General features: G+C 54.8%; 1 protein-coding gene across 1 annotated transcript in view; it reads right to left on the minus strand.

Annotated features, from left to right (window-relative positions):
• Window positions 1-1,684: 1,684 nt before the first annotated feature.
• Window positions 1,685-14,418, minus strand: part of TRAM2 (translocation associated membrane protein 2) — a 75,236-nt gene continuing 62,502 nt past the window's right edge. The window contains exons 5-11 of the mRNA XM_037054818.1: window positions 13,622-13,680; window positions 12,331-12,415; window positions 11,669-11,739; window positions 9,049-9,153; window positions 8,674-8,817; window positions 7,622-7,785; window positions 1,685-6,392 (exon numbers count right to left, since the gene is read on the minus strand). Of these exons, the coding sequence (XP_036910713.1) occupies window positions 6,319-6,392; window positions 7,622-7,785; window positions 8,674-8,817; window positions 9,049-9,153; window positions 11,669-11,739; window positions 12,331-12,415; window positions 13,622-13,680 (702 nt within the window). The 3' untranslated portion in view covers window positions 1,685-6,318. The remainder of the gene's footprint in view (window positions 6,393-7,621; window positions 7,786-8,673; window positions 8,818-9,048; window positions 9,154-11,668; window positions 11,740-12,330; window positions 12,416-13,621; window positions 13,681-14,418) is intronic.

Genomic DNA, 14,418 nt, shown 5'->3' on the forward strand with positions numbered 1-14,418 from the left:
GAGTCACCACTACTCAGGCCCTAGCCCTGTACTCTGTCTGTGCCACCAGGGGGCCTTGAACATACCATCTAATTAGGGTATATCAAACTCACCTACAGGCTTTGAGGGTACTTGGGACCAACAGGTAGAGAAGACGTTTCTATACCATTCCATAGAATTGAGGGTCCCTTGGATGAGTGACTACTGAATATCCCGCTGGCACGAGTATGAGCATGTTCATTTAAAAAATTTATTGACTGAATGTTTTATTTTGCACCATGAATTTAGCATGTACTATCCCTAAATCGCTACCACTCTGCAAAAACAAACAAGTAAACCAAACGCAGAACAGAGGCGAGCAAACAGGCTCAGCAGGGTTACCTGCTCGAGGTCACCTAGCTTCTCGCTGCAGAGCAGGACCGCAACCTAAGCCGCGTCCAAGCTTGCCCTCCACCAGCGCCACTCACCTGCACCTCAGCCGAAGGTTTCCTGTTTAATCCTCATACCCGTGGGTGTCCTTGGTGAACTGCCCCCTGTAACGCTACTCATCCCTCCTCTCTCTCTGAAGATGGCTCTGGAAAACACAGCAGTCGGATGCAGGCAATGCGCCATCTGACTGACTCCAGCAATGCCCACTGACCACCACTGTTACTAATACTTGGACATCTATTCATTACCAACACAAACAGCTGATGGCTTTTACTTAATCCCATCTCCTTCTAGCCAAATGACTTCATAATACAGTAAACATCAAGCCTGGTGGAGCTCCCAACCTACAAAGCCCAGGTCAAGAAAACTTTCCACTTTTACACTTTACTGTTATAGACTCGAATAAAAATGATACTTGTTCTTACCTAGTATTTGGGATAACTCTTTCTCCATCCTGAATTCCAGTTCCCTAATTCACATGAGCACAATTAACAAAGAATCTCAAAAGATATACATGGAATGACTAATGTAGTGAAAACTATTAGAAATTAGACTAAAATTGACACTTATTTTTTCAAGTAAAAGCAAAGCATCCAGATCAAAAAGGAATACAAGGAATTGCGCCAGAAACAATTAGACTGATAATTCTATGCCTTTTATTCAATTATTTCAAAAATATTTGCTCACCATTTGCTTCAAAATGTACACTTAAAAAATCCATACAAAACTGTCATTTGTTTTCAAACCAGACAGAAACAGTGGAAAAGGGAGTCTGAAAAAAGTTCACTGAAAGTAAAAAGCCCCCCTCACAAAAATCAAAACAAAACAAAAAACCCCTTTTACATGAGCATAAATACGGCAGGTACAACTTTTCCTTGAGTTCCTTGTTGAAATTTGGTCCATAACATGAACAGGCTAAGTAGAAAAACAGAGACACTTTTTATCCACATTTGCATTATGAGTTGCTCAGGGCACCAGCAGCCTCAGCTCATCCTTCAGATGTTCATTAAACAAGAAGAACTGAAAAATGAGGTTAGTCTCACCATACAAACGCTTGAATCTGTGCCAGGGAAACGGTGGTGCGCAGACTCGCAGGCGGTCCTGGCAGGGGGGCTGGGCCGCCCGCAGGCGGCCGCCCTTCCTCTCCACGTGAACCACAGACTCGAGACTCTTTTCGGGCGGAGTGGTGGTGATGCCCCAGGTGCCACACCAGTGTCATTCCCAGACACCGACTCTTTCCTCTTATTAATGCCCCATCATGAGGATAGTTTTTTTCAACAGATTAAAAAAATTATATGGACTTCTAAGATAATGCTACAATGTCCTACTAGAGCGCCACAGAAACCTACCCAGAATCACAAGAACGGCAGCAACAAAGGGAAAGTGGCGAACATTTCTTCTGTAGGGGTGACGACTGCCCCTCCCGTGGGTCCCTTCCCTTCCCAGTTGCAGGGCGTTGGGAGGGACAGCAAGGCCTGTGGAGGACCACTGGCTGGGAGGGTTATTGCACAACCCGGAAGAGCAAGGGAAAGGCAGGTGGGCCAGGGGCAGGGGAGGCGGGAGCTGCTGCTAACACAAGGTAACACTGAATTAGGAGCTCGAAGGAGTTCTGCAACGGCCAGCCTAGACCCACTGTCCAATGGGTGTCTGAGAACTAACACTTGTGACTGGAAAGTAAACACCTGTCATACAGACTTTGGGTTAAATGGGAAGCAAAATAGAGCAGGAGAGGTTATAGCAAGGGCACATTTTTGTGACCTTGGCTATGGGGGCTAGAAGCGCAGACCTCACTGTTGAGGCCAGAGGCACAAACAGGGCTCAGTGCCCCCAGCCCTCTGAGCTTCCCTTGACAGGTACGAGCACAGGTGCTGCAATGAGCCTTCTCGGGCTTCCGAGCCACCCAGGCAGGCCCGAGAGCTGACACCAGGGAGAAACCAGAAACAAAACAGGGGACACACGACAGACCCTAATGCAATGCTGGGGGTGTGGGGGAAGCTGAGACAAATGAGGCAAAACCGTCACAATCTGTGTCCCTTTCACGTGTACTACACCAGGCCCAGTGCCCCTGGCTGCACATGACAGACAGCCCTAGAGCCCCAGCAGCTCGGGGCTGGCAGTACGTAACAGTGACGGCCGAGACCACTCGGCAGGTAAGGCACTTCTCACACAGAAAGAACAAGGGTCTGCTCACAACAAAGATTCGCACAGGATGCTGAGCACGAGAGGCCACACAGAGCCAGTGGGCCCCACGGTCCCCCGACTTTTCGAAGACCACCAAGAAAAGGTTGAGTGGGGCAGGGGGGCGTAAGGCAGCCGAGGAGGGGGTCTTTTCCAGCCTTTGGAGAGGAGGAATTAATAGTCACGGGAGAACTGGGGTAAGGAGTGAGAAGTTAGGAAAGGCTTCCTTACTGAGCCAACCAAGGGCCAAAGAGAGATTCTATTTAAGTGATCTGACAACCACCCAGCTCCCAGTGGTGCCCGACATCCCCCCGACGAGCAGAGCTGGGAGCCGGGAAGGCCAGGAGAGGGAGTGAAGACCACTCAGCTGTCCCGATTCACAAGCCTTCAGCACACTCTCCACTAAAACAGGCCTGTGAAGACTGGGATTGGAAATCTGCTCATGGGTGATGACGCTGAGACCCTTGCACAGGGAGCGAGTCATGTCCCGTGCCCTGGTCCCCCACCACCTTCTCTCACCGAGGCCTCGGAAAAACCGCCAGGGAAGGCTGAAACCTATGAAATAAATCCAAACCACACTTCCCCAGCTGCACAGTCGGCAAGTCACATCGAATTAAAAAGGCAGCTGAGGAATCCTTTCCGGTGGAGAATCGTGGGACGGGATGCTCTCTGCCCCTGCCATTTATTCACCACTTAGAAAAGAAGTCAAAAGATACTATGGAGGAAGGTCCCCCAAGAAAACCCAGCAGCACACAGCCCCCGAACTGGCTGCCCAGGCTTCAGGGGTTTCCAGGGTCCGAGGGGAGCAGACATGGTCAGAGTGCACATGACCATTATGATTTCTGAAAGGCTGGGAGATTCTGCCTTCAGACGGAAGCAGGGACGTTTCTCTCAGCAACAGTTCTGGTCTGATGGCCAGACACACACAGGGTTAGAGCGGATGGAATGGGAGAAGCAGCTCTCCTCCAGCTCGGCCAGCGTCCCCTCCCCCAGAACCGTCCCCTACCTTCAGAAGGGACACATGTAACTTATTAATAGTGCAGCTCTCAGAGCCTGGATGGTAAAAATAACCTTCCCATCACTGAGCCTCCAAGGAGGGGAATCTGCAGCACGGATCCTCCCGTGCCACCAACACCGGCCCCCGTCCCTCTCCTGCCACCGCTGTCTGCCTGGCTGCCCCGTGCTGGTGCCCATCAGAGATGTTGAGAGGCAGCAGTTGCTGAGGTAGATTTGCATGCGTTCTCCTGCCTGGGTGGGGGTGCTGAGCTGGCCTCTCCCACTCGGAGGTGTCTGTCAGGGCCTTCACAGATGGCTCGGCACAGCTGGGGCCAGGAGAGTGTTGAGACTGAGGAAAACAGCCAAAGTGGCCAAGTCCAGACAAAGCAGCCCAATGAGCTCACAGAGTGAAGTGGAATTGAGTTATTTTGGCCCCTGGAAACATGGTTTGAGCCAACCCGCCAAAGAGTTGACTCTCCCTGCAAGAGCTGTGCCAGGCATGCCAGTGGGTGACAAAGTGCCTGACAATGACCCTGCTAGCCCCCCTTCCTTCAAATCATTCCTGAGATGCTAGCCTTACTTATGTCTCCGGGGTTTTTACAGAGCAGAAAAGACTCGACTTACTCATCACCGAACAAGCTGTGCTTTAGGAGATGGCCAAAGTTGGCCTGGCGGCCAGGGTGGCAGCACCACCTCTGAGGCACACTGTACACAGCACTGGAGCCTGCAGGAGACGGGCCCCGAAGCCAAGTGGTCTGTGTGGCAGCAAATACCTAGGACACTCTCGCACAGGAGCAGGAAGGCGGCTGGAGGTCAGGCCTGGGGCTGCTGTCAGCACTGGCCACCCACAGGGCGTGTGTCTGCCCAAGGCCTAGTCCTCAGTTTCATGGGGCTCACCTGGGGAGGCAGCCCCGGGGTGGGCGGAGACATGCTGCCCAGTACACAGCCTGGGGCCAGCCTTTGGGGCCTGGGCTGTCGGGGCAGGTGCAGGATGCTGCTGGCCAACAAGCCCGCCGTCAGCTGCCACTGTGCCACCCTTTTACCAAGGTTCTGCTCTGCAGCCCAGAGGGGTATCGGAGCAGGATGGGAGAGAGGCCCACTTTCGAAACCACTCCCACTCCCTAAGAGTAACCAGCAGCAGCCAAGGACATTTCCTCCCTTTCAGAATCACCTTCTGACTGAGAGGTGATTCCAGGTACAAAGACATTAGAAAACAAATCTCTCAGTCTCTAGAAAATGAAAATTGATCTCTGATGCAAGTGGTGTGGAGAACGGGCACTGCCCTGATGGAAAGACCCATCTCCCCCTTTCCAGGTGACGATCCAGGGCCCGGCTTCCACTGTGGTGTCAGAAAGAGGGCCAGCTCATCAAAGGACACCGACATTCCTGTGACCACCACCAACCCCTCCCCAGCCCTGCAGCAGAGTCCAGTTCTTAAACAGGATCTTGGGAAGCCTAACTCTTCTGCTAAGTCCTCACCAGGCCCCGCCAGGGCCTTAGCTTTGGGGAGAGAGAAGGGAAAGACCACATGCGAGGGCAGGAAGCCTCGTCACAGCCGCACAGCTCACCTAAACGGCCTGTCCCGGTTCACACCATCCACAGCCCTGTCTGTGTGCTCAGCAACCTCAGCGGATAACAGTGACAATTCCAAAGAACACTCAACAAGGGAGGCCGGCAGGGGCTTGGGGTTCCTTCGGGGAGAGAGACGAAGTTGGGCAGCAGGGCTGGCCTGGTAGGGCTGCCAGGGTCTGGGGTTTAGACCAGCCTGTGCCCAGCTAGTCCTGTTGGTGGGCGGATTTGGTTGTGAATGCTGGTGAACGGCAGAAAAGCAGGTGCAGCTGGGCCTGCTCAAGAAAGTCCTGGGTCACCTCCGCCATCACTTTCCGAACAGCCTGATGCTCAGGACACTTGCTCTTGCTCTAGCCAGTGGGAGGACCTTTCCAATCTCCAGCACTTCCCCAGCAGAGCAAGGGCAGGCTGGTGTCCAACACAGGACCAGCCACTGGCAAGCCGTCTTGAGTCATCCCACACAGCACACTTAACACCATCCTCCTGGACCAAGTCGTCAGGTCCCAAAGCCAAACACCTTGGCATTCCAAGGAGCAGCAGCCCCGCTGGGCCTCAAGACAGGACACGCAGAACTGGAGTCATACGTGTTGTCAGTTAGTCAGCACCTAGATTATGATCAAGAGGGTGGTCTCTCCTCCTCTTGCCCATCCACACGGGGGTCCCGGGGGCCGGCTGCTAGCTCCAGACAGGGGCTCCTCACATGAGGCCTGCAGACTCTGGCAGGTCCTGGGGACCGATGCTGGGGCTGGGTGGCCAGGACTGCAGTCACAGCTCCCTCTCATGGTAAAAATCAAGACAGAAAAATTGCACAACATGGTAAAAGAAGTAAAAAGAGAAAGCAGCAGCCATGACGGACGACCAAGGAGGCCAGCAGAAAGGTAACCAGGAGGACATGGGCTTCCAGAAAAGCCGACATAGGACAGAGGTTAGGACGTGAGTGGCTTGAGGGAGAGAAAGAGGAAGGTTTTTGGTTTTATTGAGAATGGTTTGTGGAAGAATAAGAAAAAGCCAAGAAGAAGGAAAAGAGGAAGAGCCCCGTTTAAAGACAGGTTCCTGCTGTTGGATATGGAGCGTCACGGGCAGGACGGGGAGGCAGTGACCGAGCCCTGGGCCCCCGCTGCCCTGCTGGGCACCCCCGAGAGGATTTCTGTTCTCAGCACTTTGGCCTTAAGGAGACTTGAGTTTCTTAGTCCTTGAGGATGTTCCATTCTCTGCCTTCACCACTCCATTTTCATGATATCCTAGGAAGTAAAGGGAGACAGACAGACATGGTGTTTCTGCGAGGACCACAGCAGGAGAGGCGGGCGGGGACCCGGACAGCCAGGCCTAGCTGCTGCCCACGCTGCCCCTGGAGGCCGCTGCTTTCCCGGGGTCTTGCTCCCAGTGGCTCCCTTTGAGGTGGCTGGTCTCTGACACTCCTTCGGTGGGAGGAGCTGGGACGACACACTGTCACCCGGGAACAGGAGAGGCCTGCCGCCCAGGCCTGAGGCTGGGGTCAGGTCCGTGCTGGGATCACTCAGCCACCACCAGTGTCCTTGGTTTCTTTCAGACACCCTGAAGGGCAGCCACCCACTTCAGCAGCAACTCGAGGGAAGATGACAACAGAGGGGAGGGGCAGAGAGGCTGGAGGGACAAGGCTTTCCTCAAATGCCTGACACTGCTCTGGCAGAAAAATTAGGGCAGAAATCTTTTTATTGTCAAAAACATGCCTGTGTGCTTGCTTCAAGTCAGAGAGCACATCTGGTTGCCACCTCACACCTCATACCCACCACAGCCAGGCCTGGCTCAACACACCTGGCTGCACGCATGTCTGGTCCTAACACACACAAACCCTTGCCAAGCAGGCCACACCTGAAGACAGGCAGGTGAGTCAGAACACAGCCTGGTGCAGACAGCCCTCCAGGCTGCACAGAAAGCGCAGGGCTGGTGGTGCCCCAGGACCCAGAGTGGGTGGGTGGTTACTGAGGTGTGGCAGGGGCCAAAGGAGAAGTGGGTGTCCCACCCTTGCTGCCCACCAAGCACTGTGCCACTGTGAGTCATTCCTGAAGCCAGAAGAGGAGCCAGCAGCCTGGGAGGCAGGGGCGAGCCATGGTGTAGACAGAGCAGAGGGCAGGTGAGGACAGAGCAGCTGTGCGGCCCAGAGAACAGGCGCAGAACTTGGCTGGGATCCAGAAGCCATCCTGAGGACACGCTTCCTGCCAAGAGTTCCCCATCCAGACACTGCCCTGGCCCACCACTGCCAGAGGGCTACCGCCTAGTCAGGGCCAGCCCTGCCCGCAGTCTGTCCCTGGTCCACACCCAGCCACGTGCCAGTCAGGCCCCAGCAGAAGCCAGAGAACCCCGGGCCCAGGGGAGGGGTCCAGACAGAGGGCTGCAAGGCCAGTCTGGGTAGAGCCCAGGGATCCGGCTCCGACTCCTCCCACCCACCCTGACAGACCCCGTCGCAGCCCGGCCGAGGTGTGGCGCTCACCAGATTCCCTCTTGATGAGCCTTGCTGATGGTCTGGGGGCAGCTTGGACTCTCCGTTTGGCACTCTGCTCATTCCAGTACTCCCTCCAGTGCCGCAGCTGGGAGTGGATGAAGCGCCACATGAGCCAGGCCTGGGCAGCACACACCAGCACCAGCACGCAGAGCCTGCAGAGGGGCAGAGTGGGGCACTCAGGGGGGCTCAGGGGGCCTTGGGCCCACAGCCCCAGGGCAGGGAAGTTCCCGAGGCCAGGAACCCTGCCTGTCGCACGGCAGATCACCTCCGGCCCCAGCACCCCCCACTCCGCCACTGCCACCGCGAAGGGCCCGGGGCCAGTGCCCATCTCTGTTCTAGCACACTTCGGGGTGATGGGGGTGGTCGGTGGATAGACCAGGCTAGGGAGGCTGTCAGCAGACATACATCCACCTCCAGCCATACTGTCGCCATGCTGGCTGGGACCCATGGCCTGTCCCTTTTGTGCCCATAGTATAAAACATGGTTCACGTCAGCTGAGCCAAGGAAGAATTCAAATGAACTGAATTACATACAGCAGAAATAACTCTATTGTGGCTTCTCATCTAGCATGGCCCTTAAAAGCAGTGCCACCCTGCCCAGTCACACACCTTCCCAGGCGCTAAGCCTCATGGAAACACAACGGCTTCCTCACTGCCTTCCTCGCTGCTATGGGAAGCTACTGGCCAGCCTGTTGAGAACATAGCTGCGAACAGTACAAGAGGAGTTGTAATGACCATCGAGAGGCCGGGTGAGAACCCTACTGGGCACCACAAAAGTGAGGGGATTCCTGTGTGGACTGAGGCCCTTACTAGTCTTTCTGGGCCTATGCCAGGAAATGAGGATGGTTTTGATGGAAAAAAGAGGGCTGGCATCTCTTCCCCCTCAGGCCCAATGTCCAGGGATCCTCAGAAACGTCAACATGCAGGAGGCCAGGTGTTTGCTGCCTCCTGACCTTCTGCCTAAGTTGTGCCAAGTTCAGGAGGACCCTGGCTGCTCCCAGGGAACGCTGATTTATTGCCTTGCCCTTCTGCCCAACTCACCTGCAAAGTAAGGTGTTGAAGTTCCCTTTCTCAGGGTCAAAAGCTTGATTTTCCATGCGAGCAAGTCCAAAGCCAATGGCCAGCACGGCGAGGGTGAGGATGAAGAGGCGGGTGATCCCAAAGACAGCGGCCCAGGCACTGAACCTACTCACAGAGGGGGAAAGGGGACATGGAAGAGGTGATTCAGGTGGGAAAAGGGTTCAGGGTGGCCGAGGGATGCAATATCTAGAGTAGGATGCTCCAGGAAAAAAAGAACCTCAGGGTGAAGCCTGCAGGTAGGGGGGCAGTTGACACCCAGGGCAGGACCTTCCCAGCAGAGGTCACCTCTGTCCTCTGTGCCTCTGAGCAAGCCAGCCTCCCGGCCTCAGCACTTACAGCTTCTCATTGTTCTCATCGGCAAAGTAGAAGAGCCGGGCGGTGTGGAAGAGGAGGTCGGTGGCGTACTGCAGCAGCAGCAGGATGAGGCCCAGGCGGCTCAGGCTGCGGGGGAGAGACGAGCTGCACAGACCCGCCACGTCCGTGGAGAGCAGACCCGAGGGGCCCAAGGCCCTGGGCTCCGCTCCACTCCACTCCCTGGCTGGCCCTGCCTCATTCTCTAGGAGTTCATTTTGCTGTCACACCTCAAGAATTTTTCCTAATGCTGACCCCCCCAGGCCTTTTGCCTGTCCTCTCTGGGTCAGGCACCCCTACCGCTCCCATAGTGGACACTAAGCACACAAAAACGGCTCGAAACAAGCTAGTGAGCTTTCCATGGAGAATCAGGGATTCCCGTCATCTGATTTTTCATTAGCCAAGTCTTCACAGCTTAGAGGTACGCAAAGAAGCAAAACTCAACATGATGCAAAAGTCTATGCTAGTGAACCAAACTCTTGAAAAACAGCACCCACTCAGACACCTGCTCTGCTGATCCCAGGACTTTTTTAAGCGGTGTGCTGCAAACGGTCAGCTGTCGTTCAAACGCAAAGGGGAATCACAGACCCTGCAGAGCACACAGGGCTTCAGGAGTTGAGGAGACACTGTGGGAGCCCTCCCATAGGTGGTGCTAAATAAGGGTCTGGCCACTTCCACACAGTGAGACCAAAGTGCAAAATCAATCACAGTGGTCACTGGATCTCAAGAATGGTCTAGAGAATAAGGTGAAAACTCCCCAATGTCTTCACATGGCCCAGAAAGTCCAACACGATCTTGCCCATGACCTGGTCTCAAGCCTCATTTTCTGTGTCCCGGCCACAGTGGGCTCCAAGCTCACTCCCGCCCAGGGCTGTGCACCTGCTGCTCCCTCGGCCTGTATAGCTCTCCCCACAGATCTCCACATACCTGGCTCTTGTCATTCGTGCCTCACCTGAGCCCCGTCCTCAGAGAAGCTTTCCCTCACACACCGAAGGCGCCAAGTGCACACGCTGTCCTGCTTTATTTCTCTGCTGCATCACCACCATGGGAAGCTCTATTTACTTACTTCCTGGTTACGGTCTGCCTCCCGCTAGAACGGATGCCCAGGAAAGCAGGGACTGTCTACCTTCACCCAGACGTAACTGCAGCCTGAGGCAGCGCCCGGCCCAAGGGAGGGCTCGGGTCTGTGCTGAGTGAGCAAAGGCCTCCAAACGCCAACCTCCTCACAAAAACGAGACCCCATGACATTCGACATTTCAAAGGTCTGTCTTCCTTGGGAAATCCTGCAGCCAAGGGCCTTTCCTTTCCCCACACTCACTTCAAAAAACCAGAACAAGGATGGATGGGAAGAGAGCTCACGTTCCCTAAAGGAGTGGGCAGAGGCAGCTGTACCTTGACCCGGTGCCAGCCTTTCTGGGAATGGACTGGACGTGACTTTGGAGGATCTGCTGCTCACTGCCTTCTCAGTCCTATTCTCATTCCTAAACAAGAATTCTGAGGACTCGGTGCAAACAGGGTCTGACACCTGCCTTGCCCTTCGCTGGGAGATGCCAGAGGCAGAGAAAAATGGATCTTAGAGCATCTCGCATCCTGAGGAGCAAGAAGGGTCCCAACAGCAGCAGGAGGCTCTGCTAAGTGGTCCTGCCTGTACCTTCTCACCCTGTCCCCGCCACACACTGCTGGGTGGCAGCGTAGACTGGCTTCCCCAGACCCATTCTCCGAGTGACACATGAGCATCCAGCACAAGAGCAGAGCCGCCCTCGCCACACAGCCTTTGTGCCCTCGAGACCCATCCAGGAACCCTCAGTGGTGGAGGCCTCTTGAGACAGGAGACCGGTGTGAGAGCCTCCACCTGCCTCTTCCGCCCGAGCCCACCATTCTTACTGGACGCCCACTGAGAGGACCTAGGGGAGGATGGGCCCCATGACCTCTAGGTGGCCCAGCAGAGGACTGTGCATCACAAAGTTACACGTCTCAAGTTCTCAAAATGCCAGCTCAGAGACAGTCCTGGGTGCTGCCCGGTACTGCATGGATAATGCTCAGGAAAACCCAAGTCAGCAATGACATACCCTGTTTGTTGACGTGAATCTTTTCATAAGAGATACTGGAGGCCAAACACCATAGCTACTCTTCTGACTTCTGGACAGCTAGCAGTGACTACTCTGTGTTTCATTACAAATCAAAGGGATGCAGGTTCCAGGGCAGCACACTCTGGCAGCTTCTGCCACTGGACACAAGAGGCAGGGGCCCAGCCTCAGGCCACCCTCCACCTGCGGAGCCACAGACCAAGTGCCAATACCCCTGGCCAGCCCTCCCTGCTGTCTCAGGTTGCGGCAGTCACTCTTCTGAGTTCCCCTGACAGATGATGGCACGTCATAGTACAGTGCTCAACACTAAGCCATTCTCCTTCTCCATGCATAACTTGGCCCTCCTACCAGGCTGTGAATGCACCACTGACAACAAAGGAATCTTCGGTCATCTAGCTCTGTATTCCCAGGTCTTAACCTGGCACTCGGTATACAGCAGGCATCTCACGAATGCCCGCCAACTGAATGAATGTGTGCAGAGATGCTGGAACACGAGGGCAGGCCCGGGTCTCACTCACTTGAGGAGGTATGCTCCGGCTATGTGGACCAGGTACAGGCAGATGTACTGGAGCTGGCGGGGAATTTCCTCCTGCGGACAAGAGAAACCAGAGTGAGTGTGCTCACTCCCTAACGCGGATGCAGGGACAGAGGGGAAGCTCAGACGTGCGAGGGTGGCCAGGCTACCTCTCCCACGGCCAAGGGCTAGTCCCAGGTCATGCAGAAGCCCATGCACCAGGCTGCCGAAAAGTCTGAGGGCAAGGCAGCAGCTTCAGGTCCAGAGCCAGAGGGCAGGGTTGGGTTGAGAAGGGACAGGGACTGGGGGACAGGGCTTTGGACATAATTCAGAGGGAAGCTATTAAAAAGAAAAGACTGTGGAAAAGGAATGAACCTATCCGTCTGCCATCCAGAAGATGAGATTCAGATTTCCTTCAAAGCCACATACATGTCAAGCGTGGGAGGCAGGCAAGATGCTGGTGGCCTGCTCTCATGGAGGCCCTCCTGGGGACTTGGACAACTGCTGACTCGGCATTTTTTCAACCCATCAATACTGCCACCCACCCACCACTGCCACCCACCACCACCCACCCTTTTGGTCTTCTAAAGGAAGGGGCAGGACTGGCTCGAATGGCAGAGGGGTGAGGAGGACCCCTGGTTTCAAGAGGGGGAAGGGAGTACTCACCTTCCGTACCTTCTGGAAGTAGAGCTCAGGAAGTGCGTGCAGCCAGTAGGCCAGCTGGCACAGGTAGAAAAACTTCACCTGGAAGCTGGAGATAAGGGAGCGAGTCACACGGCAGGGATGGAGAAAAATGTCCCCATGATGCTTGCCCAGCACAGGAGGGAAGGAAAGGGCCGGGACTCTGTGAGGAGCCAGCCCAGGAGCCAGGATGGAGAGGGCTCAGCTAGCACCATGCTCCTGAGCCTGGGGGCCTGGATCCGCAGACAAGACCATTTAGAGAGACACAGAGAGTCCACCGAGAGAAAATACAAATGGTAAAAAGAGCCCAGAGGAGGAGGGTTTTCAGCCTGGAGGGGGAAGGCTGAGGAGGGAACTGATTCTAGAGACCTGCGGGTACAGAAGAGGGTGGCAGGAACACACTAAGCGAATGGACCTCAGTAGCAAAGGACTGAACTAACTCAGCTGAAGTCCTTTGCCATTGTTCTACAGGGTCTTGGGAAGAGTAAGGAGTGGGCTCCTGAGGAACAGGGCCAGTTGCTGCCTTCCTGTGTCTCATCCAGAGTAGGAAGGGAAGGGGATGCTGCCTCTGATGGGGCACCAGCCACGGAAGTCGGCAGGGAAGATGTGCTGTGAACAGGAGTGGGTCACCAAGACACTCACAGCCAGAGGACTGTATGGAGGTGCTCTGCCCGTGTGTCTCACAGGGTTTAAGAACTTGCTACAGACCCAACCAGCACAGAATTCGCATGGATCCCCCTCAGAATTTGTACGCTGACACCCTAAACCTCAGTGTGATGGTATCAGGAGGCAAGGTCATCAGCAAATGGCCTCATCGTGGATGCAGAGCCCTCGTGAGTAGCACTGATGCCCTCGAGGAGCCCCAGAGAACTGCCACTCCACCTCAGCCTGTGAGGGCCCGGAGGGAGATGCTGTCTATGAACAGGAAGTGGGCCCTCACCAGACACTGAAACGGTGGGCACCTTGGTCTTAGACGTTCCAGCCTCCAGGACCGTGAGAAATGAATTTCTGATATTCGCATAGCACCCAGTACATGCTGCTCTGGCCACAGGGGCTGGTGCAGACACTACTCCACGTTGGGGTTCTCCAGTCCAGCAAACTGGGAGGAAGAAGCACCCAGACAAGTCTGTCTTCCACAAGACTGCGCCCTAACAGGTTCGGGATACGACAGGTCCTCATGCCAGCTGGGTCCATGGCATTCTGGACACAATCTGGGAGCAGGAAGCCAGAGGCCCAGCTGGCTCCTCCTTGGAGACCAAGTCATGAGAATACTCACGGGAGGTACACATGTGGGTAGTCTTCCCAGAGGCTTCTCGGGTTTGTTAAATATCCTTCCTGCAGTAGGCAAGAAGAGACAGTATTTAGAAATGTCAGGGGTCAGGGCAGCGTCTAAGCCCCAGCGCAGAGAGCCGCGGGTCTCTGCTGAGACAGAGCAGGAAGAGCTCCGCGGGGTCAGAGCCCATGTCTGGAAGCGGGCCTGGCACTTCCTGGCTGCCTCCATCCTCTGAGCTAGTCAGGCCCTAAGCTATAGCTGGCTCATCTGTAAAATGAGAATAAAAATACTTGCCCTCCCAGAGTTATTGTTAGAAATGAATATGACAGCTTGTGTTTATGTGACAGGGTCTAGTATTTTGCCTGGCATGTGGCACTCAGGAAATGCTTGTAGGATGAATAAGCAAATGGACTCCACAATCTCCATCCATTGGAAAAACAAAAAGCCTAGTTTGGCTTTTCATATCACCCCACAGGCCTCGTAAGAGTGACGCTTATCACACTGTGTAACCACGGCTGCTTGCCTCCGTTAGTCTGCAAGTTCCTCAGGCTGCGGTCTCTTCCTGCCCCTCCTTAAATCTCTGGCATCTCGCCCAGGCCCTCATGTAGAATGGGCACCCAGGGCCTCTCACAGAGAAGGGGTGCAGGCCCCAAAGCCTCCCATCACAAAACATATAGAAACAATGGATGAAATCTAACAAGTATTCTTTTAAATACAAAGCTGAGTTCACTATAAGAAAAAAACCCTGAGACCCCAAAACAAATAGGGCGCTGAAAGCCACAGCAGTGAGGTGAGGCTGT

Source organism: Sturnira hondurensis, unplaced genomic scaffold, assembly GCF_014824575.4.
Source record: "Sturnira hondurensis isolate 20B ecotype Veracruz unplaced genomic scaffold, ASM1482457v3 Scaffold0000880, whole genome shotgun sequence".
Lineage (NCBI taxonomy): Eukaryota > Metazoa > Chordata > Mammalia > Chiroptera > Phyllostomidae > Sturnira > Sturnira hondurensis.